The following is a 21957-nucleotide window of genomic DNA, read 5'->3' on the forward strand; positions in this document are numbered from 1 at the left end:
TAAGTAGTGCTAGTCTACAGTAACCAGTCTCTAGTAAGAAGTAAGAACAACCAAATAAAAGCATTGTGACTACAGCCTTCCAGGAAGTTCTCTGGTGTTTTGGAGCCACAACTCTACTGACCATCAGCAGGAGGGACTTCAAGGAAAGGTGACATTCACTCAGAGCCCCAAATTCTGTCAGTCATTTCTGAATGTAAGCAATGAGTTTGAGTGTTAGTAGTTAATTTTTTAAGAGTTTATCGTTCACATATACAGCTGTGTCTGTCACATCCATGTGCAGAATGTGTGGGATATTTTTAGGAAATGCTTTCCAATTGCAAAGCTATTAAGAGGGGGTTTTCAACAAAACAGACAATGGCAGTGAGACCAGCTCACATGACAGACACTTCTTTGTTTTCCTCTAGTCTCTCAGCAGGGTGAAAGCCAGAGACGCTTGTACAGGGAACTGCTGAGAAACTACAATCGTCTGGAACGACCAGTAGTGAATGACTCCCAACCACTGGTAGTTGAGCTTCAGCTTTCTTTGCTGCAGATAATTGACGTGGTAAGTTACCTGCTGTTTTCCTCTCTTTGGCACCCATTCAGCATAACAAATCTGATCTCTCATCTAGGAGACATACTTTTCCTCTTAATCAGGTTATCAGAGATTAAAGTAGTCTCTCTTTGGCTAAGCAACCTCCTTGTGGGAGTACATGCTTTGACACTTTGGAGGAGTGAATATTTTGCTAAAAGCACAGCCATCTCTGACATAACATGAGCTGAAAGGAAATTAATTATGTATTTTTTCCATTTATTTTAAACAGTAAAAAGAATTCAAACAATTAGAAGTCATGTGTTACTACAAATTATTAATGATGCATTCTTCTCAGACCTGTGTGGGATGCAATAACTCAAGACCACGTGCAGTGTTCAAAGCTACCATCCCTTACCCTTTTTCATTAGACATTATAACAGCATTGGTCTCTTCTTGTGTCATATTTTTACCATGCACTGCAATTGAAAGAATTTGCCCTGAGATAAGCTTAGAAATACATAAAAGCAAAACCTAAAGGCACAGCCCTCTAATTGTCTTGACTGTAACATGCTTTTACAGAATTGGAGATTTCACCCATGGAAAATTTCAACATAATAATCCAAATCCTTTTTTTCATCATGAAGAGGATTCTGTATGGTAAACCATGATATATATAGACAGGATTTCTTTTATCTACATGGAAAAAACAAGACACCTGAACAATTTTGACCACCTTACCCCTGTAAACACAGCAAACAGGTGAACACACACATGCATCTTTCTACATCCTACCTGTTCCATAAACCATATTATAGAATGGTTTCTGATACACTGTGATGCAGGGAAATGAGGAACAGCAAGAGAGATGAGAAAACATCTGTGCAGTTGCAAAGCACTTTGACAGAGGCCTCAAATATTCAAAGTTTTTAAATCTCTCACAATCTTTCTGAAATTGTGTAGTACACCAGGTACTCTACCTGGAGAGGTAAGAAGGACCCTGAAAGTGTTCCCTCTTAGCGTCATGCCATACAAGTGGCAGGCCAAGTCACTTGTGGTGCTGCTGGAGGCGTGCAGCAACCACTCAGACAGGGTAAACAGATTTCTGTTTTGAAATGTTACCAAATTCATTGAGCTGGAAGAGAGAGAATATCAATATTCTCAACCACAGCCCTCTACATAAATGAAAGAGCAGAGATTTCCTGCAGCTAATTTCAAATAAATTTCAGCAAGCAATTCTAGGTTTAGCAGAGGTGTCTAACACCCAAAGACCTTGTTTCAACCCTTTTTATTTCTGATGGTATTTTCTTCAGTAATTTGAAGGTTGAGGGTGGTAAAGGGGACTCTTTAGCCTTATGGCTCTGACTGCACATTTTCAAAGTCAGTCAGTCATAAGGAATTATATAAAACCATTTTTCATTTGAGTTTCATATTCACATATGAAACCCATCCTTTTAGGAAATTGGCATTTTAAAAATACTTTATCTACATTATGTCAATGTACATTACAAGAAATTTAGTTCAATCTTCACTTTTGGCTGTCCAAATAGGAAAGAGGTATTCTAAATATTCATGCCTATCAGAAACAAAGCTTTTCTTCCCTACATCTGTGCACACAGTACAGATGCTAGATGTTAATCAGTTCAGAAAATTAATGAGCTGTCTCAGGCTCATGATCTTGCAAACTGCACTCATGGTGTTTTAAAAAACATCCAGAGTCACCTGACCTGTTTATCTTGGATGATGTAAAAAAGTGCCTGTCTCCTCTGTGGAGGGTCAGAAAATCACTTGACAGTGGAGTCATGATGGTATAAAGGTGGCATCAACAAGTGGCTAAACCAGCCAGCTTGAAAATGCATAAAACACTGATCTCATGGGTCCCTCAATCAGGAATCAATGTAAGAATATGCAGCAAAAAAGATTGTACTTGTGACCTCCTCATCCTTCATTGCTGGCTGCACAGAGTGCAGGATATGTCTGCCCCAGCTGCCAAAGTAAATGTGTGTTTAAAAGGAGACTTGTTATAGCCACAGTGATGTAAAGAGTAGTAGGCAAGCTACAAAGAAGTAATCTGAGTTAGGTGAGGCACCAAGTGGACATTTCACTGTTCACTCAAATGGTAGGCAGCAGATGAGTAGACTCCACCTTCTCAGTTGCCCTGCCTGGCACAAAACAAAGCAGCTGGTGTACAGTTCTTCACTAGGGGAATAGGATATAGGAATAAGATACACTGCATCACAATCTTGGCAATAGTGTATGCCCTAACAAAGCAAAATGCTCCTCTTTCTCAGGACCATAAAAGATCAGTATGGTAGGCAAGGTCCCAGCCTGAGGGGTCTTCATACACCATACTCATTCAGGAGGAAATAAGCACTCCATACTCAAGGCAGTGTGGTATGCCAAGGAATACTACAGTATTGCTGGACTCACTGAGATGCTTTGCGAGTAGTCACTGCTATGGACATGGGCAGTGGACACTGTTCTGGTTTCTCTGTAGGAGAAAACAGTATGAAGAAGATATAAACAAGTCTTCTGTTTCATTGTTGTGCAGAAATAAGAAAGTGTCTGCCAGTGATACTCAGAGAAACTCATGCCTTACTGTCTTAGTTTGAGATAAGCAACTGCCAACCCCCCCAAGCACAGAGAGAAAAGCCTCCCTCCTAACACCAGGGAAAGGGAGGAAAAGAGAGGGGAAAGAAAAAAAACACTTCAAACTGCATTTATACTAAATCTACATATATTGTCACAGAAAGAAAGAGACAATTAGAAGAGAGTACAAATATACACACACAAGTCTACAACAACAAGTTCCCCACGTCAACTTCTTAACGAACACACAAATTCTACTGTCCTAACTACACATTACTTAAGAAGAAGCTTATTCCCCAGGGAGACAAACCCAAGCAGAAAGGAGAGACCCAGAACAACACATTTTACTTTCCTGAGGTACCCTGTGAGCCAGTGGTGGGCCTGGTCCTCTCCATCCCCCCTGGGACAGCATCGTGTGTCCTCCCAAGAGGAGGCTGAGAAGCGACTGCCTTAACCACTCCCACACTGGTTCCTGCTTCCCTGGAGATGATGTCATAATGTGGTATGGAATACAAAGTTACTGGCTAGAAGAGGTCAGCTGTTAGCTCAGCCCAGCTCAGGTCAGCTGACAGCTTCGGCCTAGTCCAGACTTTAGAGCCCAAATCTAGGCCCACCTAGGTGAACCCATAACACTTACCCTTGCCAAGACTTGTCATCGCACCTAATGCATTCTGATCTGGGAAATGTTCCATGACATTCCTCCATAAGTCTGTTTCCTACCATATTGTGTTGCAATGTAACGCGTCCTAAATTCATCTTTTTCAGCCAACCTGCTGAGGATAGCATCGGTGACAATCTAGTAAGCTAGTTTCACTTTGCTACATAGAGAGGAAAATCTGCTCTGAGTTCACTGTGGTTTTCCAAAGAGTAATGACAAGTAACTATTTAAAATCTCACTTCCTCTTCTTACATCCCTTCAAAGAAAATTTCAAAGCATGACTATGACTACTTTGGATTAGGTTTTCTACTCGTACCTGTGTGCATTTGCCTACACAGGATATCTAAGGTTTCTAGCTATCAAAGCCAGCCATCATACTCAAAGTTGTGAAGAACATGTTATCTACTTCTCACAGTTGTGGTAGACAAATGCAGATGAAGTAGCATAGGGTTTGAACTTTTTCCCAAAATAATTAATTCACAGCTACAGCCATGACAGGCTTCTTACACCCAGGAAACAAATATGCAGAAAAAGGGACATTTACAGCTTCTGTTTAGCAGCAGAGTTCAGTTCAGTTTGCCTTACCCTCTCTGTGTAAAGACAACTTCATGCTGAGCTATCTCATATGTATGCAGTTTCTGAGGGTCACTGTTGCTTGGAGCCTGCCCTCTAGGCAGTCCCTAAGCATCAGAAGGGCATTTGGCTGGTGATCTTCCACACAGACCACTATTAGACACTGCCAAGCCCTGCCAAGCCAAGCAAGGGCAGACATCCAAGAGTACTTGGAACAAGAATTCTCTTCTTATTTTGTCTGAGAGCCTAGCCAGTTGGTTACACTAGAGTAATTAAGAAATGAGGCATGACATTTTCCACACAGAGGAAATGCATGCATTTTCCTTTGGCACAATGTGAAAGGAATTTGCTAAGTAGAAACTATTTGTCATCATTAATGGTGGTTTTCATTGCTCCTGTTGGCATTTGCAGGAGACCTCATTGGAAGGCGTGTCCATGTGGAAGCACTATTGAATTATCAAAAGAAAAAAAAACATTAAAAAAATGCAGCTGGTCAGCTCCCTTCTTATGGTGAAGTCCTGTAGTACTTTCCTCCTCCGTGTTCACCCTTCCAGCTGCCACTGACCCAGAAAAATCACCCCAGCAGATAACAGGTTGCCCAGGTACAAAATGCCAAATGATTTCTCAGGTGCTTTTGGAGAAATTTACTCCTATTTCAGAAGGCATAATGACTAGAAGAAAAATTTATTGTGGACTGTTCTCATTTGATTGAACAGCGTGTAAAATGATTAGGGACTGTAGGATCATCCCAAACCTGATCACACGATTGCAAACAATCTCATTTTTAGACTTCAAATTTTGTTGCTACAGTGTGACAAACCTCTTGACCTGTTTGAAAAACAGCAAGACAAAGTAACAGAGTTAAGTAGGACAGTAAAGAACAAATATTCAGTTTGTTTTTTTCCTGAAAACTGGGTCTGTGCCTTGTTGTGCAGGGAAAGCAAGAGGAAAGATATCCACATGCTATCTGTGAGCATTCAGATGCAGTCACTACAGCTACAAGCAGCATATTAGCTTAGCAGAACAGCTATTTTTGTTTCTCTACCAGACACTGATCAAAATGTTGGATTCAGACTTAAGCTTCCACTGGTTTCTTCTTAATGAGATGCTGCAGCTCTGAAGGAGTTGGGGTTCTTTTGTTAGTTTGATTTTGGTTTGTTGGTTTGTTGTTTGTTTTTGGGGTTTTTTTGGTTTTTTTTAAGTGTTTGGTAAGAGAACAACTTTTAAATACAGGCTTTTTGACATCAGAAATATCCTCACCAGCCTGCTCTTTCCCCAGGTGATCTGCTCCTCAAATAATAGGACGCTTCATTTCAGTTCACAAGAGCTGTTGTGCAACAATCTTTTTGCTAGAGAATTCTCTGTTTGAGTGAGAGTTGCTACAGCTAGAGGCAACCTGTCAGTATACTGTACCATAAAGCAAAGGTGAGAAGGCAGGAGCAAGGCAATGCTTAGCCCTGTGGTACCTCTCTCTGACAGAGCCATCATACCATTGGCTTTTGCACAAAATCTCTGTCAGATCTGAATGGCGTTAACAGTTATTTCCTGACTTTTAAATGACTTTGTTTCATAAGCTTCCCAAGCTAGTTCTGCAGGTCAATTGAAAGGCAAAAAAAATCAAGGAGTTATTTTCTAGGTCTTATTCACCTCTTCCTTTTTAAACTGATCTTAGAGAACTAGGTCATCCTCTACCATCTTTAATCCCAGCACCATCACATGTACAAAAATCTCTGCTAGGTGTTACGCAGGAAACCCAGTTCAACAGACAAGTGATTTAAGGAAACAAAAACATGCAGTGCACATAAGCACCTGTTCATATGTTATTCCCAATATAGTATCAGTATTCAGTGGATTAAGCCATAATCCTTACAGTACATCCAGTGCAAATCTTTTACAGATAGATAACTTCAACAATGTAAGCTTGACTACTCAACTGACTCTTTCAGTCCTTTTAGATTAAAGTATCTTTTTTCTTTTCTATTAATGCCTTTGCATTTATTTGTGGGCTTCCTGCATAGCTTTTGTGAGCTGTGTTTGCTGTTTATCCTGGAAAGACCTACCCTACCAAACTGCATATCTTTCTGGAAAGTTTTTTTCACTCGTCTTGCAAAAGCCAATTCAATGAGACCAGAGCAGTGAGATTGATGCAAAATGGTGTAACTGAGCAGAAAAACAGACTGGACATCATCAAAAAACCTGAAAACCAGTAATCCATGATCATAAATAGTAGCCATTAAAATTCCAGAGAGAAAGATTACAGGAAAGATTCTAGACCAACAGACTCATTAAAGTGAAATCCTAAACTATCTCTCCTGGTCACAGACCTCACTTACTGTGACCTATTTTCAACTCCGAAAAAAATGAAATACATTGCCATCTTCATTAGAATGGGAGGATCTTGAAAAGTAGGAAATTCAGGGCAAATGAATTATTATTCTGTGTGCCAGTCATTGCCAAAATGTCAGTATAATTAATACAGTTTAACATGCAACATGTGAATTTGCTAGCACAATGAAGTAAAGCACCCTGGCTATTATGGCTGCTTGTCTAATACTTCTCTCACACACTTGTACAAAACATTTTGATGGAACCTTTATTACCTGGATTTTACCACCAGCTTTTTTTTAATTTGGCTTCTGCTCCACTCAGCAAAAAGTGGAGGCAGCTCACTTAGTAAGCAGCAATTCCATAGTTTGCTTTCTTCCAGCGTGGTTCCCCAAACTGTAGTTAGTGGCCGTGGCACTAACAAAAGAATGGCTTATTTCTTTCTGAGGTGTGCCGAGGTGGTTGTTCAGCTTGGGCATTTCACAACAATTAAACAATTTTCTGTCTGCCTGCTGAAAAGGTTGTTCTGTGTTATCTGTAGATGCAGGAATATAGATATTGAGCCCACGTGTATTCCTTGAGCTTGGATAACTGATTTTAGGCATCAAGGATGTGCAATAAAACAGTTAAGCCAAAGCTGTGGTGGTGGTCTTTAAACTAGTATTTTTTAGTTTCTCTGTTTTCTCTGAGAGTAAGTCCTAAGAGACAGTGACTTCAGCTCACCCGTAAAAGCCTTTCCTCCCATTTGCTATCCCTGATCACAAGATTTAAGAGCTCATTTGAGTTTTGGAACACTCCTACATCCCCTTTTTTTCTTACTGTGACAGTACCATGCAAACATAGGAAGAAAAAGCAAAGGCAGCCTTGCAGACAGACTGAGTGTGAGTCTCTGATAAGCACTCAGGGTTGGCCTGTTTGGGACTTTTCTCAATAGTCCTCCCACTGTTTTCCTTGTGATTTCAAATGCTGAAAAAAAAAGCCAATGAATAATAAATAGCTTGGAATGATGATTTGTGTCTAGTCCTGTTATTGAAACACTTGCTAACCGTGCACAAAACACATAGAGCGCTATTTTAGGATAAGGTATCTCCCCTGGAGAATATAAGAGCCACCTCCATGTTATGTGTAGATGGATTTTGAAGGAGAACTGACTGCTTTTGGATGGTGACATAACATTTCATTCTTCTGACACAGCTCCTGGGGTTTCCATGAGAAGTATCTTTGAAACAGTGGGACAAAGCAGGCTTCACTCTCCCCAGGATCCCACAGAAGTGTGCGGACAGGGAGTCCCTGAAATTTGCAGGTCTCTATGGAGGGACTTGAGGTCAGTCTCAAGACTAGTGCTGGAATCTACATTGTATCATGATTCACTGGACTCCTGATCTTCAGGCACTAGTGCAAAGCTACAACTGAATAACGTAAAATTACTTACCTAAGGCAAGTACCCAGAGACCCAGGCAGTAGTTATAAGTCATGTCTCATGCACAGGGCAAGAACAAGTCTGACTTTTCCACAATGGCAGTGTAAATTGGAAAGTGTCAGGGGAAAACGCAAGTAAGGCACAAATCATGTAGGTTTTGGAGATTCTTGGTCACCAGCTGTATGAGTGCATGTGAGGGCTGCCTACTCTGCTGTCCTGACTGGCAGCAGAAACTAGCATTTCTTCCCTTGTTTCTTCCTCCAGCTCTCACCTTTGAAAAAATCACAGTTCAGTACTTGCTGCTGCAGGTTTTGCATCCCGACCTTTAACATCCATATCAAGCAACTGGTTTGTCTCTGACATATGCTGAGACAAGGCTTTCACGAGGAATATCTTCTGGAGACTTTGTTGGACATGCATTTTGTAGTCTGAGAAATATAGCTGGCATCCCTGCATTTGCAGGCTGTTCCATCACGGTCTCTTTGAATGCTGTACTTCTCCCAGTACAAGGTTCTCTTACACTCTCCACTCTCACCAGAAGTGATTGCTCCTGGATATGGGATTTACAAAGGAAGGAGTGTAATCTGACAATGTCCAAAACCTTCAACTTTTAAAGTTTTTATGTTGAAAAGCAAGGGTTGTAAGCAGCAGAGACAGATGCAATGGTATTTCCCCTAGATTGCTCTTTCAGGGAGAGAAGAGTGAGTGGTTAAACGCAGTGGGACCACACAGCCTACCCAGGCTACTACCCTGCCTGTGTAGTAGCTGCTACACAGTGGAAAGACCAAAGGCAGATTGCACTGCTTACCCACAGTGAAAGAACACATACCTCTCCAAGACAGACAGGAGATCAAGAAAGGCATAACCTCAAGAAGAAGCCAGTGGCGTCAGATGGCAATGTGATTCAACCTTAGATGAAAAACACATATGAAACATCATGTCCAGCTATTTACAGGAGAAAAAACCCAAGCAACAAAGGCATTCAGCTCTGAGCTCTTAGCTATATCCTCTTTGGCTTGAGGACACTGGCCTAGATGCATCTGCATCCTGATGGGCAACAAAATACTCAGCAGGGGTTGTTGGATATTTGTTCAACTTTCACTATTCCTTTGTAGCTTTGGCTCTCTTCCCAGTATTTAACTCCAGGCCCTCCCCCCTGATTTCCATCTTCCTCCTGAGTATGCTTTCTTAAAGGGATTGAGATGAAGTACTTAAACTTCAGGTAACTCAACAAAGTTGATGTTACCATGTCAACATTTATTTCAGCTTTTTAATGATACCACTGAAATATAAATGCTGTCCTGTGGTATTTACTAGAATGTTACCAAGGCAATTTTGGATTTCCTCATAATGACTGGATTTGTGAGCCTTCAGCCATTCAATGCTTATAGGCTGAGTTTTAGTCAATCAGCTGAAGATTGTGGGCAGATGGGTAGTTCAGCATTGGAAAGGAGTACCTTCTGCAGTCATAGATGGAGCATGCAAGCACTTGAAAGCCTCATCTGTTCCTTTGAATATTTGGGATAAAATTCCATACAAAGACCAATGCCTCTGCTAAGGAAATTTTCCAGGTCTCCCTGTCAATGTCTCTGTGTCATTTGACCATTTCTCTCCTTCTCTTTAGGTGTTCAGGCACAAAAAACAGTGGGGAAAAAATTTTAAAAATTAACTGAAGTAGTACCAACATAGTCCCACATGACCTCTGAGAGATACCTGTTCAGTCTGAGATTTTTCTCATCAGTCTCTTCCAATACATCGATGGCTGATTCAGATTCCAGTTTCATGGCTCTGTGAGAGGTCAAAGATTAGTGACTCCTGCAAGTCACCTGGTAAACAAGTGTCTTGCTACAGAGATGACATGTTACCATATGGTGTGATTACTGAATCAGGAAGGTCTTTTGCTTTTTTTTGTCCATGTAATATGACTCTGGTAATCATGTCATTAAGGGCAGCTACATTTATTTAGACATTGACCTGACAAGGGAGAATCTACTGACAGACAGTGATACACAATGCAGGCAGATGTAGGTACATTATAAGCCTTGAATTGAGAGTGGGGGGAAAGAACCAAAGTAAAACATTCACATCCAGCAGCATGTGCACCAGGACAAACCAAACTAATTCTGTCACTCTCTGTGGGTCAAAAGTGGCTCTAGGAATAAGCAGATATGCAGGGCAGAGGATTAACTGGCGTCAGGCTGGAGATAGAAAGGGGAGAAAGTGACCCAGATAAAGATAGGAAAGATTTAGAGAACAACTGTTACACTAGCTAGTGACCACAGCTTTTCCAGTATTTTTTAATACCAGAAGCAATGTGAGTTTTCTGAGCTGAATATTTGCAAACCAGGAGAACTGCCAGGGAAGTGATAGAGAAACACCTCGGGGGGCTAGTCATCTCCAGCCTCATCTGGGATCTTTGAGAGCAGCTTTGAATGCTTTGCTGCAGGTAGACATGAGGGCTGAGAACCTGTTCAGAGCAGAGTGAAAGTCATGCCCAAGGCTGACAGTGCCGAATGAGACAGAAATCTTGCACAGCAAAAGCAGGATGGATTATTTAAGTTTTCTCCTGGGACCAAAGACACCCTCTCAATCAGCCTTAAACCCCTCTGCACAAACTAATGACACATAGTGAAGGAACTACCTCCAACACTTCCCAAGCTCAATAATTAGCTTTTACTTATGCAAACTAAGTGACCAGTGATGTCCTGAGACAGAGTAAAGCGCACACACTGTCATGGTTGATTGTAAGTATCTTTGTAACAGAAAAATACAGTCCCTCCTGTGCCAATGTGTCTTAGAGATACATACAGTACACAGGTCATGATGAAGACAGCAGCAGCTGTAATTCTTCTGCAGCTCTGGAAAGGCAAGGCAACCAGCCCCCTCCAAAGGCCAAATGATTTCCTTAGAGATTGCAAAGCTATGTGGCTCAGTAACCCACCACATCTGCAAAGATGGAAAGCTCCATAAACACCTCAGCTCTTAAATGCCTCTTGCTCTAACGGGATGGATTCAGACTCAAGATTTCCAGTCCTCATCTCCTGGGTAGCCCCATCAGGCACTTTTTCCTTGGCCAGGTTCCTCAGGATCCTTCTCTAGAAGGAGCACAGAAAGAGAGCTGCAAGTGGACAAATGTTTGCCCAGTGGAAAATAAGCTTTGCTGTTTTTGCAAATGAACCACTCCTGTCAAACTCACATTCTTCTGTGGAAATTATTCTGTTCCGTCCTGCAATAAGAAGGACCCATCAGGCTGCATCTGTTGATCAGTGCTGAATGTGGAAACATTTGCTATGTTTTGCTGTCCATAAAGCCAAGCACCATCTGAAGCCTCAGCAGCGTGATGGCAAGGATGAGAATAGACTCTGAATGGTCATGAAAATATCCTAAAGTGACTCTTTTATCCACTCAAGTTGAAAAAGACATAAACAGCCCGCCCCAGTTAGTCTTTGTACTTTTTCAGACTGATGTTATAAAAACACAAGACAAGGAAAATCATTGTTACTCAGTAGATAAAGTTGTTAGAACTCTAAAGGACAAAGTTTCCTTTGACTAAAAATCAAATCTAGGAAGTAGGACACATTGTGAGCACACTAGTCCTGTGAAAAGGAGGTAAAACCTACCCAAGACAATAAATTTAATGCTATGTGAAATACATGTGTTATGGATTTAGTCAGGTGGACCTAAATTTATGTTTTAAAGTTCAGACTAGGCCTGAAATTGTCAGCTGACTTGAGCTGGGCTGAGCTAGCTAACAGCTGACTTCTTCTAGCCAATAACACTGTATTCCATACCATACTACATCATCTCAAAAGGTGTAAAATCCAGTGTGTGGGAGTGGCTTGGTCAGTTCCACCATAGCTGAGGTATAGACAGGACGTAATGCAACTCCTGTCTTGCTAGAGTAGGCCTTGTTCCTGCTGCTGCCTCTGCTTGCATTTTGTTTGAAATCAGGGAAGTAGAAACATTTTGTTGTTACTCTTTCTGTTTCTTGCTATGTGTCAAAGTACTTACAGATCTAGTGTAATAGACTTTGTATTAATTGGGGAGTGGGAAGTTATTTCCTGTTATATATATAACTTGTGTAAGTGTGTGTTATATTGTAGTTTTCTCTTAATTTTCTCTTTCCTGTATAAATACATGTAGTTAGTTTCAGCATAAACCTATTTTGGAGTTTTTTTCCCTCTTCCTCTTCTTTTTCCCTTGGCTGGTTGGGGGGAGGAGGAACCCTTTCTCTCTGTCTTGGATACTTGGCGTTTTCCCAGCTCAACACGAGACAACATGGTTGATGAATTGTTTGTAGTCAAAGCTGATTAGCCAGGTCATTAGTATCTGACATGGGGAGGTGTGACAGAGAAAGGGCATAGGTAAGGGTACAGGTAATGACAACAGACTGTTTTCTGAAACACAGTAGTCAGCCTGAGATGTCATCCAGCAAAGTATAAAATTATTGTGCCAGGTGAAAAGGAGTTTCCTTGTAAATCCAGAGCCACATATGAAAAGATCCTGATGAAAGGCATCTCTACATGCTGGAAACCCATAACGTCCCAGATCTACACTGGACTTTAATGCATCTCCCTGCGGCTTACTCCCTTTCACTCTAGGGTGCAATGTAGATGGGGACAATCCTTAATTTTTCACAGGAAAGACACTGGCTGACTGTTGCTGACAATTATTTTAGTCATGATGTTCAGGTTTCTTCAACAGTACACAGATGGTCTTTGTAAGAAGGACATATGCAGATTACAAGTATGAAACACTTATTGATTGGATAACAACACAAAATATTGCTAGGATCTGATGCACAGTTAAGACAAGCATCATGCTTGCCATCCCTAGAAGACACCTCAGGGGTCACTGTTGGCCAGGAATGCATTAGTCAGATGGTCTGATGGCTGGCCTCTAAGGATGCTTGGGACATAACCTCTTTGTTGCTGGGTTGCTTTTATTTCTTAGATCAGTGGACACAGATAGTTCTGATGACCCTATCACTTACCATTTCTGTTTGGGTTTTTCTTTTTGCTTTAGGATTTTGTATTTATCCAGGTATTTATCATTTATCCATTTGAATCCTGCAACATCTAAAAACTGTGTCTTGACAAAGTTTGTCCTCTCTGGCATTTTACTTTTCTTATTTTTCTGCAGATTTTCTTACAATTTCCTCAGCCATAGCAGTGAAGGGAACAAAAGGAGCTGCAGATAAACAGGGCCTCTGGAGGCAGGTTGTGGTTTGCACACATTTGCTGTCGCAATTTCAGGAACAGTAGAGAGGAGAAAGGGAAATACAGTGTAATGATATAAAATTTGATCTGATTTTTGACTGCCATCTTACAGCAGCACAAGCAGTTTAGACAGGTCTCAGGGGGACTCAAGAGGAGGTAGAGTGATAGTTTTGTGTGGATCACTATGACAAAGGCCTGTTTCATGCTCGAAATTTACTTTTCCTGGGGTCAGGAGCCTGGCTGCAGAGCATAACTGTGGCCACAGTGCCAAAACAACCAGTAGTCCTCCAGATCAATAATGTCTCTGTTTTTCGGTTGTGGTGTTTCCGCACCTTCAACAACCCAAATGAGAAAAGAGAGTAGAACATGACACAGACAAGTTTCATGCTAGGAGTTCAGCAATACCAGCAGTACAGTGTCCTGTGTGCTGGGGAATTAGTAAAAAGGAAGCTTTGCTGGGCCATTTTCCTTCATCCATTAGCTTGGGAGTTTGCAGTTCCTGCATGGGACACTGTGGCAGTAGCACTGCAGGACCCTGCATCTGCAGGCTAACTGTAGCAGTCTGGGCACCTTTTGACTCCCCAGATCACTTGGCACCAACGAGGTGATGAGGGCATCTCTGTTTCTGTTCTGAGTCACACCTGCTTCCGCATGGCCTCTGCATGCAGGTGTCTCAACTTACAGACCCTTGCTCTACGTGGGCACCATGTGAACTCCCTCTCAGGCAGCACTTTTGTCCTTTTTGCCAAGTGCTAACTACTTCGCAGGGCCATCCTTCCTTTTCTTTCAGCCTGAGCTAACCTACATAGTGCTGAAACTCCGAAAGAACAGCACTTCCAGCACTATTTCACCATGGCTTTGCAGTGGCAGCAAGACAACACAAAATCTCTGCAACTACTTCATGCTTGGTGGTACTGGAAATCACCTCGTTTTGACCAAGTGGCTAAAAGGTGAAACTTGTCCTTTTGGTGAGGAGTTTGATTGTCTCCAGCAAAATAATATTTAAAAAATCTATTATTTTCTCTTCTGTTATTGATTAGTTATGATACACATAGAAGTTCTGTAGGTTTAAAGGATAGCAAAGAGTTGCCATTGTCTGGGCAAAGCAATGCAGTTCAGTGGTTTTGCACCAAGCTCACAATCTACTCTATAAAGTTTGCTTTATGTACCCCAAAAATTTGAGTTTTCTTAAAGAAACAGAAACTCTTCCCTCTGTAGTCAAACTGTGCTTTGAGTCTCATCCATTTTTCTATTCTCTTTTCTTTCCTGCCTCCTTTTGTTCAAAGGATGAGAAGAATCAGGTGTTGATCACAAATGCTTGGCTGCAAATGGTGAGTAACCTGTGTCAATAAAGAAAAGAAACCGTGTCTAACTGAAAACTACTGCATGTGATTTCTGTCTGTAGATTGCTGTCTTCTAACTTGTCTACAATGTGATCCAAGCAGCTATTTTAAGTCCTCTAAAATTTCCCTAGTGCTCCTTTTAGCACTGAAAATTAAATTCAGGAGACTACAGTAATCCTTTGAGCAGACCTGCAGACCAGTATGACCCAGACTCCCACCACTCGCCACTTCTGGAAAAATCCTCACCTCTGTCTGAAACATGGAATCAGGACACAAAATCCCCAGCACATCCCCCTGAACACAGAAGTGACCCAGCCACACTGACCACATGGAGAGTGCTCAGACTGGGTGTTGGGGTGGGCAGGGACCACAGACAGCACTCTGCTGCACTGTTGGCAGTGCCCTGGACCATCAGTGAGAACATTGTCTTCCCTTGTGCTTTAAAAATCTCATCCATAAACATGCCTCCTCCCTCTTCTGCAACATGTTTCAGCTGAGGATTCACCTGCACAGGTCATGCAGGATAAGTAAAACTTAGCTACACCAATGGCTTTGGAGAAGGGAGTTTCCCCCATAAAAAGTCTGCTCCTGGATGCCTGTGGTAAGAGATACGGTGTTTTCTCATGGTGTAAAAACAGATTTCCTAAATGGTTTGTGCTCAGGAAAACTGCCGTTCTTGAGGGAAAAACCAGTGGGAGACTTGAGCGATTGAACTAATTTGGTTTTGACTTCTGCAGCCAAACCCTATCTCATGTTAATGTGTTCAACTGAACAGGCTGTTTCTTCCTCAGCTACCAGCTGGGATTTGCAGTAGGAATGGTTTCCTATTGCAAAAACTAACCCAGACAAACCTACAGACTACAGGATTGTTAGGGGAGAGCCTGAGGGTGTCCTATCCTTGCAGACAAGCTCTTCAGTTATAAGCACTCATATATATTTTATGTGTGTATATTATATATATATCTCAGCACCAATAAGGGTTTCCCTTGTACCCCTCCCACTGAACTTTGCTCTAAGTCCCAAGGTTCAGCCTAAATGTTGTTCTTGCGCCTTTCTTGAATTAATCATTTGTGTTGAGGTGGAAATCAGGAACAACCCCTTGGCATATAAAATTCATTTCCCTATGTTTCAGAGCAAGGTGGTTATTAAAAGAATCACCCAACCTTTGTAACAGATGAAATTATTTCCACCAAAGAGAGACTGTCAGACCATGGTCCACCTACCAGTGACAGTATCCAGGTCATTTAAAACACCTTACCTCAGAACCAGTGTGCCTGCCAGCCCTGAAGGAAAGATTTGGGATGCCTGGCCTCAGTCCTCAAAGCAGAGAGCTAGACACTAATGTATAGCTCACATCCTCAGTAGTCACACTGTTCCCTCTTGTATATATGCCAACCTTTCTTAATAATTAAAATTAAAGATTAAATTGTTATCATACTACTGCTATTGCTACTGGCAAAATCCATTCTGTTCCATAATATTCCAAACAACTTACAAGAGTTTTACAAGCTCATATAATCTGATATATCTGTTTGCCAACAGTACTGGGTCGATGTTTACTTGTCTTGGGATCAGTATGAATACCCAGGGGTGCAGAACTTACGATTTCCTGCCGACCAGATTTGGGTACCAGACATTCTGCTGTATAACAGGTAAGCAAGACATGCAACAGCTGGTGGGGGACTAGAATGAGGTGCTGAAAATCAGCTGTACTTCACTGATATTCTGGGCCTTTTGCCATCTAGGGATTTGGCTCTTATGCTTGAAAGAATAACAAAACCAAACAAGCATTAGCTAATAGATTTTCCTAATAGCTAATCTAAATCTTCCTAGTTGTCTTCTGCAGATGTCTTCTTTAACTTTTCCTCCATGAATGCAGAGAGAAAACTATCCATATTGTCTTCATAACTACCATCTCTCTCCTGGAAAATTATTATCATGTATCTGTCATAATGTTCCTAATTGAAGTAAACAAGTAGATTTTCTTCTCACTTTCCTCCTGCTATTTTTTAATAAATCTATTCATCATTCCTCTTCCACTCTGAACACTCTCTAATCTGTTTTTTCTCTTCCAGAGCTGAATCTAGCCCTCTAGTCAGTGCTTCTGCACTGTTGAATGGAGTGGAAAGTCTCTAGACAGCTGTTTCCTCAATGCTTTCCAGGAGGAGGGATTTTGGTTTTGCTCTGATAACATCTTAGTTTTGGACTTATTTTTTTTTGATCTATAGCAAACCCCAGGTATTGTGCTCCAGCCTTGTTGTTTTTACTAGATTTTCACTGATATGTCTTTCTCTGACAGTTTTCAGAATAATACTTTCACATTATCCAGCTTAAACTTTGTTCTGGAAGTTTCTCCATTTCACCGAGTTTCATTGTCCATTCCAAGTCCTTGCTACAAATATCCAAAGGAGGATTGGAGAGACCAGGATTGTTTCAGTGTTCTTCACTTCAGCTTTGCTCCTGACTGTCTTTATTACTTTTCAGTCTCTAAAAAAGGAGGCATACAACCTGGCCCATATTACTGTCTTTATAAGAACACACTGAAGTTCAGATATATCACCTACTTCCTTTTAGTCAGTGAGAAGATCAGATTGATTTGATCCAGTTGGCCCTTCACAAATCTGTGCCAGCTGTTTTCACCTCCTTTTCTTTGAAGTTAGGATGATGTGTCTATAATTTCACCTTTAAAAAAAGTCTGAATTCTCTTTGATCTCCCTAATACACTGTGCCATTCCCTGTTCCCCACAAGCTCTCACAGATAATTGTTAATGCTTCAGAGGTTATTTCGGCCAGTCTTTCAGTCCTCAAGAGTAAATTTCATTAGCTCTGCTGAGTAGAATCGGTCTTATCCACTTTTGTTTAACCTGTTCCTCCCCTGTTCTGCCATGAACTCCTGCCATTGGTAGGGAATAAACTGCTTGTGAAGAGTGAAGCACAGAGGGTGCAAGATACTGCAGCGCTCTTTCCACCCTGTTACTTTCTTTCCTTCCACAGCAAGTAGTGGATCTATCTGGTCCTTTGTCTTCTTTTCTTTTCCTTGAATTTATAAAAACCTTTCTTATTGTCTTTTATGACTTTGATGATTATCACTCATTGTGCACCTAGTGTTTTCAGTTTTATCCTTTGTTTTGTGTTGGGGACAATATTGAGGATTGAGAACTCAAGACATGGATAAAGAGCAGATCAGAAGAGGAATGAAGGGTCTGAATTTTCTGCATCAAGTTGAGAGACAGAGTATGTAAGGTGGTATTGTCATACAACATGGACCTACACATAGCCACCACAGGCAAGGCTCTACAGGCCAGGGGAATCCTGGAACAAGCCCCCAGTCCTTGTTCCTTTGGACAATTATTGTAATGGTCTGTCATTACTCCCTTAGTTTTCTCAAAGTTGCTGAGATAGTAAAGAAGCTCTGTTTTCTTGGTCCCTTTCGCCTGGTTTTTGCCCTTGGAGTCTCAGTAAATCTACTTCTACAAGCCCCCTAAAACAACTTTCCCCAGTGCCTTCCTCTGATACTAGATGCAAACCCTTGGCCCGCTTGTGCTGGTTTAAAGGCAAACCAGCAGGGGAAATGAACTCACCACAAGAGAGATTATAAGTCAGAGCTAAAATTTAATAATAATATTACAATAACAACACTGACACAAAAGGGAAATTGCTTTCAACTCACAAAACCCCAGCAGTATAACCCAGTGTCCTGGGGCACAAACCCAAGGGGGTTTGTTTGCCCTTGTGCTGAGACCCCTGTGGTTCCCCCAAGTCCAGAGCAAAAGGAAAAGAAAAACCTGTTGGTGCAGGCGAGGGCTGTGGTCTGGGCAAGAGCGGTGATCTCCTCCTGTCAAGGTCCTGTTGCTGCTCTGGATCCGACAAGAGGTTCCCGAGGTCTTCTTACCCACCACTTATGTACCCTCAGGGAGCACCCAGTCCCTCCCCCTGGGTGGGGACTCACACAGTGGGTGATTAACTCTGGGAGCCAGGGGGTGTTGAACTGTTGATGGCCCATTAGCAGCTCCACCCCCTCAGGCTGGGTGTGAAGGTGATAATGGCTCCCTGGGCAGCTGCTGCTAATGGCCCATTGACCTTGGGGAATGAATAGAGGGGGTAGAATACACACCTTTGATCACCCCCACACAGGGTTAGCTGGTCCCTCCTGCTGAACTAGGACACCGCTGCATTCCAAGAGACTGCAGAATTGTTGTCAGGTCATCATTGATGTTACAACACCTATCTGGGTAACAGATAATTTGATTTACATGGTAAGCTGCCTCAGTCTGACAGCTGACCTAGAAAAGCCTCATTGCTCCAACCATCCAGTTTTTGGATACAGTTAATGTGACACTTTTGATCCTTTCTCTTCTGTCTTTACTCTGAGACATCCAACACTCTGCCTCTCACTTCTTTGTTGACATGGCAGCATGCATACAACCTGCCCAGGTGCAGGCCAGTGTTGTCAATGAGAAAATGAGATAATGTTCAAGGGTAGACTCTTCAGCCAGGCGTAGGAATTGAATTCAGACATTCTGTGCATTAAATTCAGCCAAAGGATCATTTTTATGTCAACAGTTACTACATCTTACTCAAGAACTTTCTTTTTCTTTGCTTTGCTCTCTTTTGTTTATGTTGTATTACAGTGCAGATGAAAGATTTGATGCGACATTTCACACAAACGTGTTGGTGAACTACTCTGGATCCTGCCAATATATTCCTCCAGGTAGGGCACAGAGAACATTTGTTTGCTTTTAATCAAATAAATCTGAGCAGTTTTCCTTCACAAATGAAGCCAAGGTGTTCAAAAGTAGTCTGTGGAAATTTTTCAAGCCTGATAATTATGGGACAGACCCACTGAGATAATTTAGGTCCATTGTAAGTGATGTATTTCCACTTCACAAATCGATTCTCCTAAGCAGTTTGCTTAGAATCTCCAGAGGTCCACCTGAGAAGTTATTCAAAACAAGGTGTGGGCACCATCACATCATGTTTCATATGCAGTTAGGTCTTTGTTGAGTGAAGATGTGTATGACCAGAGACCCTGAGAGAAGTGCTTGCTCTGCATTGAAGAGCTCTCTGCCAGGCTGAGGCTACAGCTCCAGGTGAAAAGACAAACTTGAATTGGTCTGAGACAGCTGGGTCCAGGTCTCAGCCTCTTTTCCAACTACATTGCTGATTCCATGACCGCAGGGTACAGCAGGGAGGTTATTCCACTCATGATAGCATTTTCTACCTGAAATACTTGTTTGGCTAGCCCATGACTGTATCACAGACTTTCTGGGCAGGTAATGTTCTCACAATCCATCAGTTAGATAAGTTCAAGATGAAATGTGCCCTGTATATGCTTGATTGTGACTTATTTCTATCCACAGGTATTTTGAAGAGCACCTGTTATATTGATGTCCGCTGGTTCCCCTTTGATGTACAGAAGTGTGATTTGAAGTTTGGCTCCTGGACTCACAGTGGCTGGTTGATTGACCTGCAGATGCTTGAAGTTGATATTTCCAACTACATCTCAAATGGAGAATGGGATTTAGTCGGTAAATTGGCCAGCTTAATAATTTTCAGTAGTCTAATTTTCAAAGGCAAACCCCAAATACGTAGAAATGATCAATCACACTGGGACATCAAATACAGATATTAAAAATTTATATATAAGAAGCAAAAAGGAAGAAAAATTCATATCTGCAACAGTCTTTCAGCCACATTCATTGAACTGTGTCTGAAAACACTGTGTTCTGATGTGCCTGCCACTGAGTACATAAATGAAAGCTATTAGTCCTGATGCATCTGAGCAGTTTGTCATTACCAGACTTGGATGTGTCTCATGTAGGAGCATGGAACACTACTGTCACATTTACTCTAACACATCAGCAAAACTGATTGGTGTAAAAAATACTTCAGGAAAACTACATAAATGAATCTCTCTTACCCAGAAAACCATCAAGTGTCTACTAGTTCACAATAACTGCAGATCAGTATGTCTCTCTTGTCTTCTGCACTTTGAAAGCACCTGTATTTTCAAAATAAGAATCTATGCTCATGTATTCAGAGTGAGTTTCTGTTGAGTTTTTTTGAAATCATTTATATAGCTCTAACTCAGAAGGATTGCTACACAAATTGATGGAACTTAGACCACCCTAAGGAGAGGTTGCGAATAAGACATTTTATCTTCCAATCTGAATACACAGACAAGGAAATAACTGCCCTGACTAACTGCATACATATATATATATATATATATATATATATATATGCACACACACACACACACACACACACATATATATATATAAAACAGCTCAGGACATCGAGGAAATTATATTCAGTCTAATGAGAAACCAGAGGACTCCACAGTGAAATCATCTGAAAATCCAACTTAGTGCTTTAGTGCTTATTTCAGAGCTCTCCTGACTGTCCAGTGCTCCTTTATAGTGGTTATTTCTGACCAATAACTTTACATATCTGATTAAGAGTCTGTGGTTTACCTGCCTTCAACTCTGAGCAGGGGAGAACAAAACAGAGAGTTATTTAGCTCATTCAGCAAAGGAGTTAAGTAGCACCTCAGGTGAGCCATGGCCACATCCTTTATGAAGACTTTGCTAGGCTCCTACCAAAATGTTCACATCGTCACATCTTCTGTTATGTACACAGAAACAAAAAAGAAGTCAGCAGTTTTGGCATGAAAGACACAAGGTGCTAAGGTCTTTCAGCTCTCCTGACAATTCTTGTGCTCTTGCAGTGGTCTCCATCATGCAGCATGACAGGCAATCTACTGCAGCAGGGTCACTATGAACCCTGCAGTACAGCTATACTGTACAACTATGTCTCTTAACCTTCAGGTACAACAGACTTTAAGCTGAACTTAACATCCTTTTTGAAAATTAAGCCATATCCTGTTTGTTTTTCCTGCCAAAAAAAAAAAAAAAAAGAAAAAAGAAAATATGTGTATGTCTTGGGTTGAGCTGGCAAAATGCCAACTGCCCGACACAGAGTGTCAGCCTCCTTCCTCCTCCTGCTGAGAAAAAGGGAGAAAGGAAAAAAACTGGAACTCAGAACATGTTTAAACCCAAATTAACTATATGTATTTATACAGAAAAGAGAAACTTGAAAGATCAATATAATATGCAGTTACACAAGTTAGATAAAACAACAATTTTTTACCTCCCACTGAAAAACAGATTTCATAACTCCAGATTCATAAAGTACCTCAAAAGACACCCAGCAAGGTAAAAGAGAGAGATAACAAGAAAATGTTTCTACTTCCCTGAACTCAAACAAAGTGCAAAGCAGCAGTGGCAGCAGCAAGGCCCAGGACAGCAGGACAGCAG

General features: G+C 41.4%; 1 protein-coding gene across 1 annotated transcript in view; it reads left to right on the forward strand.

The window, feature by feature from the left end:
* Nucleotides 1–21957, forward strand: part of LOC139684397 (neuronal acetylcholine receptor subunit alpha-7-like) — a 58557-nt gene that overhangs the window by 17834 nt on the left and 18766 nt on the right. The window contains exons 2-6 of the mRNA XM_071580310.1: nucleotides 405–544; nucleotides 14582–14626; nucleotides 16181–16290; nucleotides 19270–19349; nucleotides 19999–20166. Of these exons, the coding sequence (XP_071436411.1) occupies nucleotides 405–544; nucleotides 14582–14626; nucleotides 16181–16290; nucleotides 19270–19349; nucleotides 19999–20166 (543 nt within the window). The remainder of the gene's footprint in view (nucleotides 1–404; nucleotides 545–14581; nucleotides 14627–16180; nucleotides 16291–19269; nucleotides 19350–19998; nucleotides 20167–21957) is intronic.

Source organism: Pithys albifrons, chromosome Z (assembly GCF_047495875.1).
Source record: "Pithys albifrons albifrons isolate INPA30051 chromosome Z, PitAlb_v1, whole genome shotgun sequence".
In the NCBI taxonomy this organism is placed as follows: Eukaryota; Metazoa; Chordata; class Aves; order Passeriformes; family Thamnophilidae; genus Pithys; species Pithys albifrons.